Source organism: Girardinichthys multiradiatus, chromosome 4 (genome assembly GCF_021462225.1).
Source record: "Girardinichthys multiradiatus isolate DD_20200921_A chromosome 4, DD_fGirMul_XY1, whole genome shotgun sequence".
Taxonomy (NCBI): Eukaryota; Metazoa; Chordata; class Actinopteri; order Cyprinodontiformes; family Goodeidae; genus Girardinichthys; species Girardinichthys multiradiatus.
The window spans coordinates 97060-120372 of NC_061797.1; the positions used below are offsets into that span (position 1 = coordinate 97060).

General features: G+C 42.8%; 1 protein-coding gene across 1 annotated transcript in view; it reads left to right on the plus strand.

Annotated features, from left to right (window-relative positions):
• LOC124866730 (transmembrane channel-like protein 3) overlaps nt 1-23313 on the plus strand; it is a 146244-nt gene that overhangs the window by 36819 nt on the left and 86112 nt on the right. The window contains exon 13 of the mRNA XM_047362652.1: nt 8996-9074. Coding sequence (XP_047218608.1) covers nt 8996-9074 — 79 coding nt within the window. The remainder of the gene's footprint in view (nt 1-8995; nt 9075-23313) is intronic.

Below are 23313 nucleotides of genomic sequence, written 5' to 3' on the forward strand. Positions count from 1 at the left end.
CAGTCCAGTGCTGCTACTCTGTAGCACGGGTCAGGCGCTTCTGCCGCTGTTTCTGGTTCAAAAGGGGCTTGACCTGGGGAATGCAGCACCTGTAGCCCATTTCCTGCACACGCCTGTGCACAGTGGCGCTGGATGTTTCTACTCCAGACTCAGTCCACTGCTTCCGCAAGTCCCCCAAGGTCTGGAATCGGCCCTTCTCCACAATCTTCCTCAGGGTCCGGTCACCTCTTCTCGTTGTGCAGCGTTTTCTGCCACACTTTTTCCTTCCCACAGACTTCCCACTGAGGTGCCTTGATACAGCACTCTGGGAACAGCCTATTCATTCAGAAATGTCTTTCTTTGTCTTACCCTCTTGCTTGAGGGTGTCAATAGTGGCCTTCTGGACAGCAGTCAGGTCGGCAGTCTTACCCATGATTGGGGTTTTGAGTGATGAACCACGCTGGGAGTTTTAAAGGCCTCAGGAATCTTTTGCAGGTGTTTAGAGTTAACTCGTTGATTTGGATGATTAGGTTCATAGCTCGTTTAGAGACCCTTTTAATGATATGCTAATTTTGTGAGATAGGAATTTTGGGTTTTCATGAGCTGTATGCCAAAATCATCCATATTAAGACAATAAAACACCTGAAATATTTCAGTTAGTGTGCAATGAATCTAAAATATATGAATGTTAAATTTTCATCATGACATTATGGAAAATAATGAACTTTATCACAATATGCTAATATTTTGAGAAGGACCTGTAGGTCTCTGCCACTCTCCTCTGTGCACAGCAGAGGGAGTTTGTGCTCTTCAGAACAGAGTCGAGCTCAGCAGGGCTGAGTGGATGATGTCACTCGGCAGCGATGTGGGCCCTCTCTCTGCTCGAGCAGATCAATGGCGCGCATGCGCATTCTCTCCTTAGGTTTTAGGCACAATTTCCATGGGGTACAGACTGGAGTTTGCCATGAGACCTCCGAAATTCAACGGAGTGCTCTTTTCAGTTACCAGCGGGGATTCAGCACACGTCCTGGAATACGAATTGCATCCCTAGTAGACAAAAAAGCGATCAGAGTAATACCGAATGAGGAGGTTCATCAGGGCTTCTACTCACGCTATATTTTAATTCCAAAGAAAGACGGCGTATCACTACACCCCATACTGGACCTGCGTGTCTTAAACCGTCACTAACGCATGTTTACTTTCAGGATGTTACCACACAAGGATCTATGCCACTTCATCCGTCCAGATTGGTTTATAACGATCGATCTCTCGGATCCCTATTTTCACATCGGCATTTACCCCCCACACCGAACATTTCTCAGGTTTGCTTATCAAGGCACAGCATACAAACCGTTCCGTTCGGGCTCCGAGGGTGTTCACAAAGTGTGTGGAGGCGGCACTGTCTCCTCTGAGGACAAGCGGCATCAGAATATTTTCATACATAGACGACTACCTCATTTGCTCCCGATCGAGCGACCAAGTAATCAGCGACTCCTGGGCGGTGATGAGCCACCTCATCAACCTTGGGTTCTGTATAAACTGGGCAAAGAGTCGCCTGGTCCCCATGCAATGCACGGAATATTTGGGTCTCAGAATAAACTCCCTCGCTTACCATGTCACTCTATCAGAGGGGAGGATCTTATCATTCACTCGGTGCATGGCACAGTTTCTGTTGGGAAAAGTCATTTTATTCAGACTTTACCTGTGGCTCCTCGGCCTCATGGCATCGGTAATTTCCATTGTCCATCTGGGGCTTCTAATGATGAGCGATATTTAGCGGTGGGTTGCATCACTGCGTCTGTGTCCCTGCCGTCATCTGCCATTAGGAACAGTAGCATCCAGGGTTACCCTGACTACAGATGCGTCCCTGACAGGCTGGGGTGCGACCATGATGGGCCGAATTGTGGATGGTGTATGGTCGCCAAAAATGGCATGGCTCTACATCAACATGCTGGAACTACATGCAGTGTTCTTAGCTTTGACACACTTCATACCCTATTTGATCGGTCGCCACATCTTAGTGAAGACAGACAACTCCACGGTGGTGGCTTATATCAACCGTCAAGGCAGGACCAGGTCCCTGCAGCTACACAGACTGGCCAGGGAAATAATTATTTGGAGCAGTACCAGAGTTCTTTCGGTTTGTGCAACACACGTAAAGGGACTTTTGAACAGAAGGGCCGATCTGTTATCCAGGGGGAACCCTCTGTACGTGGAATGGAAGCTGCACCATGAAGTGGTGGAACACATCTGGCAGAGATACGGACGGGCTGCTGTAGGTCTCTTCGCCTCATGGAAAAATGCTCATTGCCCCCTGTTTTTCTTTCTGTCAGATCCAGATGCTCCACTGGGCATGGACGCATTGGCGCACTCATGGCCGAGCGTGCTGCTCTATGCTTTCCCTTCTCTCAGTCTGATATCCCCAACTCTAGTCAGAGTGAGGGAGCAGGGCTTGTCTTTGATTCTGGTCGCCTTATGGTGGCCATCGAAGCCCTGGGTGGCAGAGATAATCCAAGTTCTGTCAGCAGAATCATGGCCCCTCCCCATTCACAGGGACCTGCTGTCTCAGGCTCAGGGGGAGATTTATCATCCTCACCCAGATCACCTGGCTCTCTGGGCTTGGCTCATGAAAGGTGGAATTTCAATGCAGCAGGTCTCCCTCCAGAGGTCATCGACACAATACAAAATGCTAGGGCTTCTTCTACTCCCTCTCTTTACTGTAGTAAATAGTGGGTTTTTGAGGAATGGCGTGGGGAAAGACAGAGCACCTCCACCACTGAACATTGAAAAGGAATGGTCCGTTTTCTGCAGAGCTTGTTGGAAAAGGGTAAGGCCTTTTCAATTATTAAGGTCTATTTAGGTGCAATTTCAGCTTGTCATTTAGGTTTTGGTAACAAATTTGTGGGTCAGCACCGCATAAACTGCCATTCACTAAGCCCCTGATGCCATTATGGGACCTCACTCTGGTGCTGGAGGCCCTTTGCCATCATCCCTTTGAGCCTTTGGAGGGTGTTGGCTTGACATTTCTTTAATTCAAAACTGCACTGCTCTTAGCCCTGACCACAGCTAAGAGGGTGAGTGAGTTACACGCACTGTCGGTCAGCCCAGCGTGCATACAGTGGGCTCCTGGGTCTTCCAAGGTGTGCTTGAGACCCAACCCAGCTTTTGTGGCCAAGGTGTTGAAGTCGTTATGTAGATGTTTGATGGTGGAACTGCTGATATTCCATCCACCCCCGTTCTCTTCAACTGAGGAGAAGAGGCTTAATTGCATATGTCCAGTAAGGGCTCTAAGAGCTTATGTGGACAGGACAGCTTGCTTTAGGAGAGCTGACCTTCTCTTTGTGTCTTGGGCCACTGCTCATAAGGGCAAACCTGTCTCACGCCAAAGGTTAGCGCACTGGATTGTGGAGGTTATACCTCTGGCATATAGATGTGCAGGCTCAGAGCCTCCTACAGGTGTGAGGGCCCATTCTACCAGGAGCATGGCCACCTCTTGGGCCTTGTTCTGGGGTTTGTCAGTTCAGGACATCTGTGCTGCAGCCAGTTGGGCTACACCACACACATTTGTGAGGTTTTACAGGCTGGATGTGGCCCAGCCATCGCTAGCGCACACTGTGCTCCAAGTAGGGATGTCAGAGTCTGCCTAGGCCTGAATTAGGTTTTCTGCCATAGCTGGCTTTGGGGTCAGCATGCAATCTGGGAGGGGGGCTATATCTCCCATAGTGAAACACTGAGCGAAGTTAGAAAAAGAACGTTCAGTTACTTAATGTAATCCCTGGTTCTTTGATAAACAGAGTGAGGTGTTTCACCATCACATCCCTTCCTGCATAGGCACGGAAAGAAACCTGCCTAGAATGAGTTGAGTACAATAGGTTGGCTGTGATATTGGTGGGTGGGTGGAGCCACGGACACGGCTCAACCTGTCTGTTACAGACAGATGTAATTTCATTGGACCTTCCGTAGTTGGTCACACTGAGGCGATTCCCATAGTGAAACACCTCACTCTGTTATCAAAGAACCAAGGATTACATTAAGTAACCCAACGTTAAACCCTTACTAGCATCTCCTCTTAGTTACTATATCATACATGTTATCCAAGCATGAAATGTCAGGGGTATTGTTCAGATCATAGTTGTAACAGAAGTGTCATATGTACCTATTGGGTATCGTTGCATCACCTTTTCTGTATTTCCTCAGTGTCCTTTTTCCTTTATTTCCTCAACATCCTCCTTTATCATAGTCCAATGCGATGATGACGTGAAAAGGGGTATTAAACTAGTGCTCAAACTCCAGTCATGAGTACATTGAAATCTCAGAAGACAAAAATAATTATGAGCAGAAATGAACCTTTGAAACCAAATTTAACAGATTAGAATTGTACTGCAGCAAATAAAAATACATGAGGTTCTTAAGAAATAGAATAAATGGTCAAACCATTTTCCATTCAGAAATAACATTCTTCTAAAAACTCTCTCAACGAGAACCCAGGTCCAGGCTCCACATCGACGAAGGGTAATGTTCTGTAGGTCAATTTGGTTCCCTCTCATCACCTATAAAAAGGCTACTGATAGAGAGATAGGCACTGCTTCTTTTAGAAATGATAATTATATTCGCTCAGGGTTTTCATGCAAAAGAAAGAAAGAAACAGGAGTTAGCAAGGATGGTTCAAGCAATCACCTTTTCCCCTGGAAGCATGCTTAGTGCCGATCTACGTCTCCCTATCAGCAAAGGGATAGGGAGACATGTTTCTCAGACATTATCCTCAAAAGAGATAGATTGACATTGCTAGCTACTGTGTTTTTGTACAGTAAGTCAAAATAAGTTTAAAAGTCTTCAGTTTGATCCAGTGTCTGACAATAATGCGTCTAGTGGGCATTTTATTACCCTTCAGAAATTAGTCATCTTATAAACCGTGTGTAACCTCACCGCATGTGTTATTCTATTCTTAAATCGATCTTAATAACGTCATTCACTGGTGGAAGGCAAGACACGGCGTGTGTGCAGACACACACACACATGCACACACTTGCAACCGGAAAGTCCATCCCACAAGCCTCCAGAGAGCCTTTTTCCCTTTTTTCCCCTTGCTTTCAAGAAGAAAAAAAAGTTCAAGCAGTAATTTTAAATAGTAACACAGCTATACCTGTATTTGACTTGGGCATAACTAAATTTAACCCGTACCCACAAGACATGTTTCACAAGGAGTGCCCAGTCCAGCATGGGATATTCAGCACCCTCCAACCAATGCCGCCACTACTCTAGTGCAAGTTTGATGGCGAGGAGCTCCCGGTCCCCCAATACTGAGGGAGGAAACAGGTCTGCGGGTACTTCTCTCCCTCATCCTTTCCCTCAGTCTTCTGTCTATTCGAGTAGCTAGGACAATGAGAGCATCAAGGTCTGAAGGTTCATCCACTAGGGCCAGTTCATCTTTAATACTGTCACTGAGAGCATGAAAAAAATTCACTTTTAAGAGTGCTAGAGTTCCAATTCAAGCCAGCAGCGAATGTATGGAACTCAATGGCAAAATCAGCTCTGTCCTGTGACCCTGTCTTAGTTTCCAAAGCTCTCGGAATAAAGTAACCTGATCTGTATCTTGCCCAAAATTCAACTTCAATTCCTGTATAAATTCTTGAAAAGTAACCAAAGCTCGGATGTCTCTGGAAATGTGCTTCAGCCCATTTATAACCTCTTCCACAAAGTAATCCAATCACGTAGGATATTTTAGCATCATCAGAAGGAAAAGACTGGGGAGAGTAACTGAAAATTAGTGTGCACTGAAGAAGGAAACCCCCGCAATGGCCTACGTCACCTGAATATGTTTCCGGTGGGGGCATAGCCACGCCACGGCAAGATATTGGAAAAGATGAGTAGTTGCTGGTAACTGTGGCAGTCGCTCCCTCTTGAGGGCGTTGTGGGTTCTGACTGTTAGATGAAAAAATGAACTGTAAAACAGAAGTTAAATGCTCGAGTACCTGATTTGTGGCGGTTTGCTGTTCAGAAAGGGAACAGATGACGGATTCATGGGATTAGATGATAGCAGCCTGTTCAGAGATGGTTCTCCTGAGAGCTTCCGCTGGGTCAGCTTGGCCTGAGTGTTCTGTCATCCTTTTGTTAAGGCTTCTGACCCACATGCAGAAAAACTCTCAGGAGAATCAATTTAATGATATTTATTGAATACAATGGGTAATGTGCAACATAGAGTCTGTTCCAGGGGGAAACAGCGATGTGGAGAACTGGGAGCTCTGAAAGGGAGACACTGGTAAGAAGGGAATCAAGAGAACGGAGAAGGTGACTAGAAAGGAACTTACTAGATGATGTGTGATGGTCCGCCGGTGGAAGGTGAATGATCGATGGGGTTGTTAACAGTGGGGAGTCCAGTGAATGGATGTTTGTTCCACACCGTTGGTGAAATCCAGAGGTTAATGAAGACTGCAGTGGTGCTGGGTGAACAGGTAGTGAAGAATACGAGGTTGAAGATGGATGGGTTGGTCAGCGGAACGGAACCCAATCGTGGGAATGTGATCCAGGTAACAACGGAGGTCCTTGTAATGGCGGAGCTAAGTTCACAGGAGAAACTGCACTGTATAAAAGGCTTGGACATTCTTTTTTTCTCTCTCTCTTTGTAATATTGGTTTAACTACTATTAGGAAGTGACATAAGTATGAGTTAAGTGTGTTACACTGCCAGACCAGAGAGAGATCTATTACTTCTGGTTCAATTCGTAGCATGTAAGCTGCGTTCCTATTTGCAGTCCTAAACCTTGATGCTCCGAGTGTTAAGGTAATAACTGAATGTAAGTTACCATGTTTGGTGCTTTGTTTATTCATTATACATTAAGCTTTGTCTGTACAAACTGCTAAGAGATGAGCCTGGGACGTTCATTAAGCGTCCGAAGTACTTGAGACCTAACTGAGTGCCACTGGCCTTCTGAAGTTTACCTTAAATCTGTTTATTTACGATTTGGATTTTCGCCAAACATCTGCTCTGTGTCGGAGCGATATATATATACAGTGTGAAGACATGTGCCGCCAGCTGCAGGCATAGTGTAGTACATTTATCTGGCGACACAGTGGCGCCAAAGCTATTTTCATCATAATCCGAGCCAGAAGACGTCTTTGCTCACAGTATTTCACTGAAACTGTGCTCGATTTGAGTTCTTGCATTGTCTAAACTCAGCGATGTGATATTTACATAGTTTGAGTTATATTTATGTTGTGGAAATGTATATCTACAAATGGATGTTTAAGTTTATCTTATTAGATATATTAGAGTTTATTTTGTTTAAACCTGTATTGCTGTAATATATTTGGCCTAATGGCAATTTATTTGTTATTGCAGACTACTGGCAACCCTGAGCATTGAGGTGAAATAAACCCGCTGATTTCAACAGCTAATCGAATGAAAGCCTCTTTGTCCTCCTCCCTGTGTCCTGACTGATGCACCATCTTGTTGGCTGCTAAGACCTAAAAGAACTAGTCTTAACCTATTACCCAAGAACATGCACGTAGGAACTGGAAGTAGGTAATACCTTCAGGAGAGGAGAGACACAAGGATTACTGTTGCTTCTTTAGGTCAAAGGTCAGATGGTTCTGGTAGGATGCTCAGGTTGGTTCCCAAAAAGCTCAGAATAATGCTCAGGGAAATCCTCACAAAAATGTTCAGAAGGAGGATTGACGTTACCAGTGATGGTTAATACTCAGGCGAAGAGTGACTGACTCCCTGCTCCTTTATGCCACCACTGGAATGGGGCTAATTGCTCTTGATGAGCTGCATCTGCAAGGAAGTGCAGCAGGAGGTGACACGCCCAGCTCAGCAGCCGACTATAGGAAGCCCTCTGGTGGAGAATCTGCAGAACTGGAACCAAACAGAACACAGAGCACAGAGCCAACAACCCCATTTCCTGGCAGTAGAATGTCATATTTTTAAGCTTAAAAACAGACAGGCTTGTCTTGCAATATTTTCAATTAAATCCTTCTTCTTAAATCCTGAGATTAAGATGTCAATTATTTCCAGTTTTTGATGAAATCTGGACCTAATGGTGGCAAATTAGGCATGTACTCGTACATCCAATCAGTTGAATTTTATAATTGAAAATATTAACAAAGCATTAAGTGCTTTGTTAATGCTCTGTTAATGCTGCCAGAATTTCATTGTGTAAAACTCTGTATTTTCTTTCATCTTACAATGTATGAAAAAAAATAAAAGGGCAGCTACACATATTATGAAAGAAAAATAAAAAACATAAATACGTCCGTGGGGGGGAGGTTGTGGGTGGCCTTGAATGTATACAGAAGGCTTTTGAATTGTATTCTGAACTTAACAGGGAACCAGTGGAGCTGCTGTAAGATTGGAGTGATGTGATAAAAAGAAGGGGGTTTGTTAATAATGCTAGCAGCTGAATTCTAAACCCCTTGCAGCTTATTGAGGGATTTTTGAGCAAGACCAAATAAGAGATGTAGGAACCAATGCAAGAGTTGACAAGGCTATGGATAAGAATAGATTCAAAATGAGGGGAAAGGGGGGGGATGAAGACGAATAATATTGTGTAGATGAAATAAGCAGAACGGGTAATGTTACTGAGGTGAGAGGTGAAGGACAGAGTGCTAAGGGATTAACTGTAGAACTGTCAATTGAACGAAAAAAACTGTCAGCTTTGGATAATGCAGATTTGGTTCCTACAAGGAGGATCTCAGTTTTGTCATTGTTCAGTTCAAGGAAGTTAGAGGTGAACCAAGATTTTTTTTAGATAAGCAGGTCAGGAAACAGGGTTGGAGTTTGGAATTTGGCTTACAAGAAATATTGGTCTGGGTGTCATCAGCATTACAGTGAAAGTAGATGTTACATTTTGGAAGATATTGCAGTAGGGAAGAAGGTAGATGATACAACACAAGGCTGGCTACAAGATTTCACCTCAGTGTGTGGAAAAAAATTCCGCTGATCATGATGTATACACATGAAACACCAGATAGTTTGATATTGTTTTATATAATAGATTTGTGTACTTCTGTGTTTGCAGAGTCCTTGTTTTATACCTGGGAAATCTCTACAGCCTCATTATTGCTCTCCTGGATAAAGTCAACAGTATGAGCTCTGCTGTAAGTATTGAGATTCTGGGTATCTGTATAATTGAAGTATAAGTTACTCAGGCAGAGCACTGACAATAAGCACATTGAGTACTCATTAATGAGTACTCAATGTGTACATTTTTGCTTTATCTCTGTAGAATCACACACATACATGTACATTTTCTCATTTTGAGATGTGTTTGGTCTCAACAGTGTTTCTGTTGTGACCAAACAGTCCACTCATACCTTCCCTCCTTCAAAGCAGGGATGTTTTTGAAAAACATGACAATCATTAAATGACACAGGCTGAGGTTTTCAGGAAAATTTATACTTGACAACAATGTAAAGATATTCAAGAGCAAATATTTTTTTACCCTGTAGCCCTTTTATGTAGATCAAAAATAAATGCTAATTATCAATGATCTTTAAGCAACAGAATTGAGGTTATCACAATATAGCTGAATAAAACAAGGCAAGGCAACAGTGCTATCAATGATATGTCAATGATGAAATAAACATCCACAGGATGTTCATATATCCATTTATTTACTGCACCCTATGATTTTTTTCTGCACAAAATATTTAGAACATTCGTATTGTTTAGATATTTGATGAACAAAATTACTATTTCAGTCAAATATGTCTAAGTATTTCCTCTAGAATCAATTTCATTGAAAAAGCTGAACTAAGAGTTTTAATGTTGGTGATGTCTGTACTTGTTGCAAACACTAAGGCACACTTCTCATAAAATACAGTGAGAACTATTAACCACTTAATATTTAAAAAATAGTAGTTATTTTAGCTATAAACAACTTGATTCATTTGAAAATAGAATATTTATAACAATCGTATGCTGGTGTCCATAGTGGTATAGAAATGTTTGGTCCATTTACAGACTTACAGAACACAGGTTTCCTTTGGACTGAGGTGGAGGTGCTCCAGAACTTGTGGCCACGTTCTTTGCAATCAATTCCCCTTAAAGCTGCAGTAAAATCTTTAACAAGCACACCTCACAGGTCCCTCCCCCTTGCTCTCTGCCATGATACAGCCCTCCCTCCACAGCTGTTCTCCCACCGCAGAGCCTGCCGTGAACATGCAGGCTAGTAAGCAGGGCCACATATGACGGGAAGTTCAATTCAATTCAGTTCAGTTTTATTTATATAGCGCCAATTAACAACACATGTCGTCTCTTTACAAAGTCAATTCAATCAAATCATACAGACTTCAAGTCAGTTCATACATTACAATTATTCCTAACTTGATCAAACAGCACAACCAGATTCAGTTATTTATTCAAATTAGTTAAAACGTTTTTCTATCTAAGGAAACCCAGCAGATTGTATCGAGTCAGTGACTTGCAGCATTCATTCCTCCTGGGTGAGCATGTAGAGACAGTGGATATTCGCTTGCATTGACTTTGCAGCAATCCCTCATACTAAGCATGCATGTAGCGACAGTGGAGAGGAAAAACTCCCTTTTAACAGGAGCAGTCTATTAGGTATTATTAAGTCAACTCAGAGGCAAGAACGATAGTCAGTTATACTTGCAGCAAGGGTAGCTCACTTTGCAGTGCAGACTACAAAGTTTTGACACCCTATCTCTTTATTTATATGCACAGTTCAACAGACAGTTTAGACAGGGTGTGTGTGTGTGCGAGGCTGAAAGGAGGCTGGATCTCACGGGCCTCTGGTGTGTGTGTGTGTACAAATAGATAACGGCATCCCACACACACCGGGAGGACTGCACACAGGGAGAACTGCATACCAGAGCATGATACAGAGCAGAGTGCAGGTGCATTACAGCACAAAGTTTTTACATGAGTGATAACAAGTCCTCGCACCAATCCAACAGAATCCTCCAGCAGAACCAGGCTCAGTGTGAGCGGTCATCTGCCACGACCAACTGGGGGTTTCAGAGAACAGAGCAGAGACAAAAAAGAACACAGAAGCACTGATCCAGGAGTACTTTCTATGGGAAAGAAAGTGAAACATTAATGGTTATAACTCCTTTAGTGGGTTTATTTAGGAGATAAAGATAGCTAAGCAGATGAACTCTGAGCCAGTATTTAAGTCTAGAGTCTGAAAGAGAGCACATTGTGTTAGTTACAGTAGAAGCTCAGCCAGTAGCTATGTCTAGGAGAGAGAAAGGGTTAAACACTGAAAGACTGCGCCAAGTGTATCATAGTTGAGCAATAAGTTGTGGCCCGCAGAAGCTTGGTTGATGTCCCCCTCCAGGAAGGTTCCACAGCTAAACACAGAGTCAGGCCAGGTGTAGCTTCTAGGAAGAGAAAAGAGAGAGAACATAAAGTTAAAAGCTGAAATAACAGCAAATAATGCAGAATTAGAGAGTAGTGTGAGAATGTAGCGAAGAGGGTGAAAGTGGTCATTATGTCCTCCAGCAGCCTAAGCCTATAGCAGCATAACTACAGAGATAGCTCAGGATAACCTAAGCCACTCTAACTATAAGCTTTATCAAAAAGGAAAGTTTTAAGCCTAGCCTTAAAAGTAGACAGGGTGTCTGCCTCACGGACTAAAACTGTGAGCTGGTTCCACAGGAGAGGAGCCTGATAACTAAAGGATCTGCCTCCCATTCTACTTCTAGAGACTCTAGGAACCACCAGTAAACCTGCAGTCTGAGAACAAAGTGCTCTGTTAGGAACATATGGACCAATCAGATCTCTGATGTATGATGGAGCTAGATCATTAAGGGCTTTATATGTGAGGAGGAGAATTTTAAATTCTATTCTGGATTTAACAGGGAGCCAATGAAGGGAAGCTAAAATAGGAGAAATATGATCTCTCTTTTTAATTTTCATCAGAATTCTTGCTGTAGTATTTTGGATCAGCTGAAGGCTTTTAACTGCATTTTGTGGACATCCTGATAGTAAAGAATTACAATAGTCCAGCCTTGAAGTAACAAATGCATGGACTAGTTTTTCAGTGTCACTCCTGGACAGGATATTTCTAATTTTGGCAATGTTCCAGAGGTAAAATAAGAAAATCCTAGAAACGTGTTTAATATGGGATTTAAATTACATTTCCTGGTCAAAAATAACACCAAAGATTTTTTACTTTATTACCGGAGGTCAATTTAGTGCCGTCCACATTAATTGAGTGACTAAGCAGTTTCTTTTTTAAAGATTCCAGTCAAAAGACAACAACTTCTGTCTTGTCTGAATTTTGAAGCAGAACATTTTAAGTAATCTAAGTTTTTATCTCTTCAAGACATGCCTGATAAAGCTGAGTATCATCAGCATAACAGTGAAAAGGTATCCCATGCTGCCTCATAATTTTACCTATTGGAAGCATATACAGTACAGACCAAAAGTTTGGACACACCTTCTCATTCAAAGAGTTTTCTCTATTTTCATGACTATGAATATTGTAGCTTCACACTGAAGGCATCAAAACTATGAATTAACACGTGGAATTATATACTGAACAAAAAAGTGTGAAACAACTGAAAATATGTCTTATATTCTAGGTTCTTCAAAGTAGCCACCTTTTGCTTTGATTACTGCTCCGCACACTCTTGGTATTCTGTTGATGGCCCTTTTGTCTTCACTCTGCGGTCCAGCTTACCCCAAACCATCTCAATTGGGTTCAGGTCCAGTGACTGTGGAGGCCAGGTCATCTGGCGCAGCAACCCATCACTCTCCTTCTTGGTCAAATAGCCCTTACACAGCCCGGAGGTGTGTTTGGGGTCATTGTCCTGTTGAAAAATAAATGATGGTCCAACTAAACGCAAACCGGATGGAATAGCATGCCGCTGCAAGATGCTGTGGTAGCCATGCTGGTTCAGTATGCCTTCAATTTTAAATAAATCCCTAACAGTGTCACCAGCAAAGCACCCCCACACCATCACACCTCCTCCTCTACCATGCTTCACGGTGGGAACCAGGCATGTAGAGTCCATCTGTTCACCTCTTCTGCGCCGCACAAAGACACGGTGGTTGGAACCAAAGATCTCAAACTTGGACTCATCTGACCAAAGCACAGATTTCCACTGGTCTAATGTACTTTCCTGGTGTTCTTTAGCCCAAACAAGTCTCTTCTGCTTGTTGCCTGTCCTCAGCAGTGGTTTCCTAGCAGCTATGTTACCATGAAGGCCTGATTCACACAGTCTCCTCTTAACAGTTGTTCTAGAGATGTGTCTGCTGCTAGAACTCTGTGTGGCATTGACCTGTTCTCTAATCGGAGCTGCTGTTAACCTGCGATTTCTGAGGCTGGTGACTCGGATGAACTTATCGTCCGCAGCAGAGGTGACTCTTGGTCTTCCTTTCCTGGGGCGGTCCTCATGTGAGCCAGTTTCTTTGTAGCGCTTGATGGTTTTTGCGACCGCACTTGGGGTCAAAGTTTTCCGAATTGTTCGGACTGACTGACCTTCATTTCTTAAAGTAATGATGGCCACTCATTTTTCTTTCCTTAGCTGCTTTTTTCTTGCCATAATACAAATTCTAACAGTATATTCAGTAGGACTATCAGCTGTGTACTGTATCCACCTTCTGCACAACACAGCTGATGGTCCCAACCCCATTTATAAGGCTTTAAGATCTAAATCAGCCTAGTTCTGAGCTGGTAATCAAAGGTATCACTGCCTTAAATAATTTGGTTGGGATTGAGTCTAACATACAAGTGGAAGGTTTAGATGAAGCTAATATTTTTGATAACTCAGGAAGCTCGACTGGATCAAAGCAATCCAAACAGATCAGATTCTACAGTTACTTCCAATTCTGTCTCACTTACTGAGGATGAAGTAATCATGTTCGGGAGTATGCTAATGGTTCTAATTTTTAATAGAATACATTTTATTTAAAAAGGATTCCATAATGTCATTACTGCTGAGAGCTGGGGGAATGGATGGCTCAACAGAGCTATGACTCTGTGTAAGTTTAGCAACTGTACTAAAAAGAAACCTAGGATTATGCTTATTCTTTTCTATTAATAATAAGAAATAAGCTGTTCTAGCTTGGCAAAGTGTCTTTTTATACAACAGTAGACATTATACATTAGTGTGTAGACCACCATTTTATTTCCAATTTTCTAACAGTGTGCTTTAAAGTATACCGCCCTGAATTAAACCAGGGAGCAAGTCTCCTATGAATAATTACCATCTTTTTCAGGGAGACTACATTGTCTAATGCATCACTCAGTGAGGAAGTAACACTATGAACTACAGAATCAATTTGTGAAGGGGAAGAAAACTAAATTATTGCCCTCATCTGTGTTTTTCTGTGTTAATGGGGAAATTGAAAATGGAACAGATTCTTAAAAGGTTGTTACAGCATTGTCTGATAATGATCTACTATAAAGAAATATTTTTTCAGGTGTGGAGTACTCAGTTAAATTACACTCAAAGGTTATTAAAAAATGGGCAGACAGGTCAGGGTTATGAGGAAATATTTATTCACGCTCAATGCCATATGTCAGCACAAGGTCCAGAGAATGAAAACAAAGGTGGGTAGCTTTGTTAATGTTTTGAGCAAAGCTAATTGAGTCCAAGATATCATTAAAGGCTATATTTAGGCTATCACTTTCTGTGTCAACATAAATGTTAAAATCCACCACTATAATGACCTTTTCTATATCTAACACTAAGTCAGATAAGAAATCTGACAACTGACTAAAATTGAGAATAAGGGCCTGGTGGACTGTACACAACAAAAACCAGAAGTGGGTTTAGTACTTTGCAATTTGAATGAGGAACACTAAGGATTAATTGTTCAAAAGAGTTGTAGCTATAGGGTGAGGAGCTAGGCCATCCGGGAGGGGCTCGGAGTAGAGCCGCTGCTCCTCCACATCGAGAAGAGCCAGTTGAGGTGGCTCGGGCATCTATACCAGATGCTTCCTGGACGCCTTCCTCGGGAGGTGTTCCAGGCACGTCCCACCGGGAGGAGGCCCAGGGGAAGGCCCAGGACACGCTGGAGGGACTATGTCTCTCGGCTGGCCTGGGAACGCCTTGGGCTCCCCCTGGAGGTACTGGAGGAGGTGTCTGGGGAGACGGACGTCTGCCCCAACGATCCGGTCCCGGATAAAGCAGAACACAACGACGAGTTGTAGCTATTAATTGGTCTGCAACTAATCAATTGATTAGGAATGGGACTCCTCGCCCAGTATTTTAAGGTATGAAGAAATTAAATAATTAGAAGGAGTTGACTCAATTATAGTACCATAATCCTCTTGCTGCAGCCAGGTTTTAATTGATTTATTTTTCTTTCCTGTCTGAGTTTTATTTATTTTTATGAGATTTTTATGGTTTCCTCCTTTTAGATTATTTTTTTGATCTATTCTGTTTTGGCCATGGACATTGTCTTAATAGGGTAATGGGTGGGAAGTGTGGTTTCTTTGAAATTAATCAGATGAGTTAGGACCCAGATTGCAATATTTACATTAAGCTATGAATATGTGTTAACTTACTGACCTGTCATATGCTTCACAAAGATGTTACTGCTTTATACAGTGGTGGTTTCTCATATGGGTAACATAGGCAGTTGCCCAGGTTTGAATTAAAAAGGGTGTGCACTCACACTAATGAAATAAAATAAGTAAGCATACTTTTTCTAGAAATTCATACTTCTTCTAAAAAATTCTAGCTCATGGTGGCAGCAGGTTGGAGTAGTTCTGATACTTTTGATTCTGATTTATTCTTTTTTGGGAACTATTCTTCTTGTGGTGTATACAGTTGATTTTTTTTGGACGACTGTCCACTCCAGTGTCAGATGCTGTGCAGCTTGCAGGATTTTTCTTAATACTTTCTATTTTTGGACATTTGTTATGATGCATTGCCATGGCAACCGGGTTGTTTCTTACAACCGGGAGCAGCTCATTAATATCTCAAAAGCTCAAATAATACTTCAACTACAACCCCAAATCCCTGATGAGTTGAAAAGGAGATGCCGTGGATGCAGAGCAGGAGGTAAGAGAAGAGAGAGAAGGAGGAAGTTCAAACCATCTCTTCCGTTGACTATTGGGCAATGTGAGATCATTGGGAAACAAGTTGGATGAACTCCAAGCCCTACAAAGGACCCAGCCAGAGTACCGGGCATGCAGTATTATGTGTTTTACTGAGACATGTGTTGAACCACTTGTTTGCTGAATATTGGACCATGTGCATGTTGTCAGACGTCACTATGCCTTTCCAATGCCATTTTGTATCCAGGACAGTCCACTCCTACATACCCGGTCGAACACTACGACTGATATGACGTGGCGTCCCAAGTCTGACGTCACAAGATGCTATATAACAGGGCCTCCATTTTGAACCCCCGCCTTCAGCTGGAGATTGTGACCCAATCACCAACATCTGAAGCATCACCTGGAGAAGAGTTCCGAGTGGATCTCATTTATTCTCTCTTGTTGGCTAACGAACACTTCATAACTGAGGTTTCTGGACTAGGAAGGCCAGAAATTTCACTTTGCCAATCGAAGACGTGAGTTTAACACGTAACTAAAAACACGGAGTTTTGAGGAGACGAACCGCCACCGTGTTTCATCCGAAGTTGACTTTGATGGTCAGATCATATTTTTCCTTTTCGCCAAGGGTGCCAGAGGACGAAGATTGACCGCTTCTCCTGAAGTTAATTGTGGACGCACAGTTAACCTCCAACTCCCCTCCCCTTCCTCGCTCGACCCCGCTCAGAAGAAAGCCGACAACAAGTAAAACCCATCCTTTATTTTATTTCTTTCTTAGAAAGTCTGGGCAGAGTAGGAGGTCTTAGTGCGATGAGATTTGCTAGTTAGAATCTAATGTGTTCTGAACGATATGTGCATGTAACCTTGTTATTGAAACATTGATGTGCTGTGTTGATGTCTGGAAGCCGTTGCGCTCCCAGCTCTGTGCATGTTTTGTGGGGTATTTACCACCTGAGAGTCAGCGCAGGTGCGCTGTGAGACTGGACTGCTAAAATAACCTCTTGGTGAAATTCCCCATTTTTCTTTGTCTTCAACCTCACTGCTTGCTAGCTTGCCGCCAAAAGTTTTATAACTCTTTGTCTGCTCAGGAGTTGGGGGAGGTTTTATGACTGAGTATAACTGAGTTACAGTTGGAGCTGCGCCCCACCCTCCACTCACCCCCACACCTTCGTCATATTCTCATTTTTGCCATAACTGCTGGTTGATTCAATACACACCCACTGCTGTTTTGCTTTATTTTTGCTTAGTTAGATATTTTACCCCTTTTATGTAGAACTTTGCATGTTGAGTAGGTGAAGATTATTAAATCGGAAGAACGGATTGTATCAGGCGGTGATTTAATAAATTTTCACATAGATGATAACAGAAGGCGTTCTGTGTTTATTTTGTACAAGAGTGAGTTATCAGTCAAGATAAGGTTAAAGTTCCACACGTTTCAACAGAAACGGTCGATTAAACAGTAACATCTCTGGTAATAGTTATTAATTATTACGGAGTATTTAACGGTTGTAATTGTCAAAGGCGTTGAGCCACAATTACAACACCAGAAACATCTCTGGTCTCGATTCATAAATGAGGATTTTGGTTAAGAAATTGATTTAGTCAAATTATGATTTTTAATTATAATTATTGATCAAGATTAATCAATCAATAATCATAACTCCCAACACATGGCTGCAGGATCATATCCCTGACTCCAGCATCTCTCTGCCGGGCTTTTTAACCATACGAGCAGACAGAGATTTAAAGAGGAGCGGCAAATGTAAAGGAGGTGGTACTTGTGAACAACAGAAGGTGTAATCCAGGACATGTTACTGTGAAGTGTCATCTCTGCAGTCCAGATATTGAACTGTTGGCAGTAAGTTTTCGTGCATATTATTTACCCAGAGAGTTCACCAGTGTTATTTTGGCAACAGTTTACGTTCCACCTTCCGCTGTTGCCGACACTGCAAGTGATGCCATCAGCTCAGTTGTTGCTAAGCTACAGATACAAAAGCCCAATGCTTTTGTGGCAATTTCTGGTGATTTTAACCATGCTTCACTCTGCTACACTTCCAACGTTTCAACAGTTTGTCAGCTGCTCTACCAGAGAAAACAAAACATTGGATTTGTTTTATGCAAATGTCAAGGACTCATACATCTCTACAGCAAGACCTCCTCCATGCAAATCAGATCACAATCTTGTTTTTCTCTGCTCAAAATATAAGCCCCTTGTTCAGAGGCAACCTGTAATAAAGAGGACTGTGAGAAAATGGTCACAGGAAGCTGAAGAAGCTCTGCAAGGTTGCTTTGAGGCTAGACTGGGACGCACTGTGCCAGCCACATGGAGAGGACATCAATGCCATGACTGAGTGTGTAACCGACTATATAAACTTCTGTGTGGATAACATCATCCCCACCAGAACCGTGAGATGCTTCCCCAATAACAAACCTTGGATCACCAGTGACCTGAAGGACCTGCTTAACAAGAAAAAACGAGCCTTCAGAGAGGGAGACAGAGAATTATTGAGTTTACAGAAGCAACTTAAAGTCAAGATAAGAGACAGCAAGGAGGTGTACAAGAAGAAGCTGGAGAGCAGCTCCAGCAAAACAATATCAGAGATGTGTGGACAGGGATGAAGAAGATCACAGGCTTCAAGCAGAAGGATGATCAGACCGATGGATGTCTGGACAGAGCCAATGAACTGAACACATTCTTCAATAGGTTCAGTTCAGAAACAAGCTTCGCATCCTCCTCTCCTGCTCACAGCCAAACAGACATTCCACCTTCCTTTGACACACAGCTGTCCAGTAACACCTCACATGTTTTATCTTCCACCTCAGTCCTAGACCCTTCTGCTTCTACATGTTTGCCTTCAACCATATCAGAAGATGCTGATGCTTCCTTTGCCTCCTCCTTCCACCTGTGTGTCTCAAGAAGTCAAGTGAAGATGCAACTGGAGAGACTGAATCGGAATAAGGCTGCAGGTCCAGATCATGTCAGCCCTAGAGTCCTGAAGGCATGTGCAGAGCAGCTCTGTGGGATTCTGCAGCACCTCTTCAACCTTAGCCTGGCCCAGAAGAAGGTTCCGGTGTTGTGGAAGACCTCCTGTCTTGTTCTGGTACCAAAGAAAACTCACCCATCAGTCCTCAATGACTATAGACCTGTTGCCCTGACATCTCACATCATGAAGGTCCTAGAGAGACTCCTGTTGGCCCACCTGAGTAAGCAAACAGTAAACCATCAGGACCCCCTTCAGTTTGCTTATCGCTGTGGAGTTGTAGCTGAAGATGCTGTCATACACCTGCTTCAACAAACCCACTGTCATCTGGACAAAGCCAGCAGCACTGTGAGGATCATGTTCTTTGATTTCTCCAGTGCATTTAATACAATCCAACCTGATTTGCTTTGTCAGAAACTCCAGAAGACTCAGGTGGAGGCCTCAACAATCTCCTGGATCAAAGACTACCTGACAAACAGATCACAGTTTGTGAGACTGAAGGGTTGTGAGTCTAACCAGGTAGTCAGCAGCACAGGAGCACCACAGGGGACTGTACTCTCACCATTCCTTTTTACTCTGTACACCTCAGACTTCCAGTACAAGACAGACTCCTGTCATCTGCAGAAATACTCGGATGATTCTGCAGTTGTGGGGTGGATCAGAGATGGACAAGAAGTTGAGTACAAGGATCTGGTGGACCACTTTGTGGCATGTTGTGGAAACAATCATCTCATCTTGAGGATGAATAAAGCAAAGGAGATAATTGTAGATTTTAAGAGAAACAAGAATAGGCCAGTCACTATTTCTATCATGGGAGAAGAAGTGGAGGTGGTAGAGGAGTATAAATACCTCAGTGTTCACCTGGACAAGAGACTAGAGTGGAGATGCAACTGTGAAGCCATCTACAAGAAGGGACAGAGCAGACTGTACTTCTTGAGGAAGCTTAGGTCCTTTGGGGTTTGCAGCAAGATGCTGCATATCTTCTATAAGTCTGTTGTGGAAAGTGTGATCTCTTCTGCCATCATCTGCTGGGGAAGCAGCATCAGAGCCAGGGACTTAAAAAAGCTCAACAAGCTGATAAAGAAGGCTGGTTCTGTTCTGGTGACTCCTCTGGAACCTGTGGAGATCATTCTGGAAAGACGGATTCTTCATAAAATGAAGAACATTATGGAGAACCCTGAGCATCCTCTTCATGAGACTGTCCTACAACAACAGAGTGTCTTCAGTCAGAGGCTTCTTCAGATCTGCTGTAAGACGGAGCGCTACAGGAGATCCTTCCAGCCCACAACCATCAGCATCTACAACGGCTCTTTGAGGAAACCCTCATAATGAGCTACAACAACATTTTATTTCCCTTTGGGATTAATAAAGTATTTTTGAATTGAATTTTTTATTATCTCACAATTGCTCTCAGTTTTATTGCATTTTTGCATGTGTATCCAGAGAGTAGTTGATACCTCCTTTGCTGAGTAGGCATTCTTATTTGCTGCTGACAATAGAGGATCTAAGTTTCCTGACTGCCCTGTGCAGCAGTTTTTCCTGCCATACATCTAAGAGGATTTCCTGGATTTGATTGGCCAGGAGGCATGGTTGGTGGTGTCAATAAAACTGAGTACATGTGCAAGGTCACAAGTCAACCTGTGGCATTCTCTGCAATAGTGTTTCCACACCAGATTTAGTCACACCCGACTGGGAAGTTTGAAGAAATTACTTCTTCTTGATCTGTAACTTTTCTGTGAATGTTTGTGTCCTGGAATTTACAGTTGACACACTTGACCCTGTCTCTCTCATAGAGATAGCTATTAATTGAGCTTTTACTGTGACTGTATACTGTACATGCTCTCTCTCATCCTATAGACTTAAAAACTGGCTCAGAGCTTATCTGCTTAGCTGTGTTTCTCTCCTAGATGAAGCCACTAAAGGAACTATTACTGCCTTTAACTTTTCTTTAACATAGAAAGTGCACACTGGGTCAGTTCTTCTGTTTTTTTTTTGTTTGTATGCTCTGTTTTCTCTAACCTCCAAATGGTTATTGCAGATGGCCTGGCTCACTGAGCCTGGTTCAGGTACTGCTGGAGGTTTTTTCTGTTAAAGGGGAGATTTCCTTCCCGCAGTTGCTAAATGCTCTTTCAGGGGGATTGATTACCACAAGTCAGTTACTCAATACAATCTGCTGGGTTTCCTTAGACAGAAAACCCAACTGCAATAATAAACTGCACTTGACTGCATTGTTTGATAACTACAGGTCCTTCTCAAAATATTAGCATATTGTGATAAAGTTCATTATTTTCCATAATGTCATGATGAAAATTTAACATTCATATATTTTAGATTCATTGCACACTAACTGAAATATTTCAGGTTTTTTATTGTCTTAATACGGATGATTTTGGCATACAGCTCATGAAAACCCAAAATTCCTCTCACAAAATTAGCATATCATTAAAAGGGTCTCTAAACGAGCTATGAACCTAATCATCTGAATCAACGAGTTAACTCTAAACACCTGCAAAAGATTCCTGAGGCCTTTAAAACTCCCAGCCTGGTTCATCACTCAAAACCCCAATCATGGGTAAGACTGCCGACCTGACTGCTGTCCAGAAGGCCACTATTGACACCCTCAAGCAAGAGGGTAAGACACAGAAAGACATTTCTGAACGAATAGGCTGTTCCCAGAGTGCTGTATCAAGGCACCTCAGTGGGAAGTCTGTGGGAAGGAAAAAGTGTGGCAGAAAACGCTGCACAACGAGAAGAGGTGACCGGACCCTGAGGAAGATTGTGGAGAAGGGCCGATTCCAGACCTTGGGGGACCTGCGGAAGCAGTGGACTGAGTCTGGAGTAGAAACATCCAGAGCCACCGTGCACAGGCAGGAAATGGGCTACAGGTGCCGCATTCCCCAGGTCAAGCCACTTTTGAACCAGAAACAGCGGCAGAAGCGCCTGACCTGGGCTACAGAGAAGCAGCACTGGACTGTTGCTCAGTGGTCCAAAGTACTTTTTTCGGATGAAAGCAAATTCTGCATGTCATTCAGAAATCAAGGTGCCAGAGTCTGGAGGAAGACTGGGGAGAAGGAAATGCCAAAATGCCAGAAGTCCAGTGTCAAGTACCCACAGTCAGTGATGGTCTGGGGTGCCGTGTCAGCTGCTGGTGTTGGTCCACTGTGTTTTATCAAGGGCAGGGTCAATGCAGCTAGCTATCAGGAGATTTTGGAGCACTTCATGCTTCCATCTGCTGAAAAGCTTTATGGAGATGAAGATTTCATTTTTCAGCACGACCTGGCACCTGCTCACAGTGCCAAAACCACTGGTAAATGGTTTACTGACCATGGTATCACTGTGCTCAATTGGCCTGCCAACTCTCCTGACCTGAACCCCATAGAGAATCTGTGGGATATTGTGAAGAGAACGTTGAGAGACTCAAGACCCAACACTCTGGATGAGCTAAAGGCCGCTATCGAAGCATCCTGGGCCTCCATAAGACCTCAGCAGTGCCACAGGCTGATTGCCTCCATGCCACGCCGCATTGAAGCAGTCTTTCTGCCAAAGGATTCCCGACCAAGTATTGAGTGCATAAATGTACATGATTATTTGAAGGTTGACGTTTTTTGTATTAAAAACACTTTTATTTTATTGGTCGGATGAAATATGCTAATTTTGTGAGATAGGAATTTTGGGTTTTCATGAGCTGTATGCCAAAATCATCCGTATTAAGACAATAAAAGACCTGAAATATTTCAGTTAGTGTGCAATGAATCTAAAATATATGAATGTTAAATTTTCATCATTACATTATGGAAAATAATTAACTTTATCACAATATGCTAATATTTTGAGAAGGACCTGTATGATCAATTTAGAATCAATGAAACTGATTTTGAATCAGAAGGACCAGACAGCATTAGTAGCAGCTGCACTTTTCAATTAATTTCAATTAATTAATTTAAACGACCCTACCGATTATTCAAACAGTGATAAGAAAAACAGACAAACCACTAGACAAACCACCAGGAAACAGAATGCTAAACTAAATGAGAGCAAACTGACCAACACTCCTCCCTGGATCTCTCTTGGCACAAAGCCAAATGATAAATCCTCTCCCTCAGACCTGTGAAGATGGCTAACAGGAAGAACCCTGCACCAAGATGAAACAGCCTGGCCGGGACTGTAGAGACACATCTCTCTGAACTCAGACCCCAGCACCTAAGGGAAAACAACAGCAGACTGTATTCACAACTAATTATAGGAGAAAACCAACTATAACCACAGTTAATCCTAGAAAACCTGTTTTTTTCCCCACTCTTACAAGACTCTCACTCCTCAAAGGAAAGCTCATCCTCAAACACCAAAGAAAATATGACAACAGATTGCGCTCTAAAC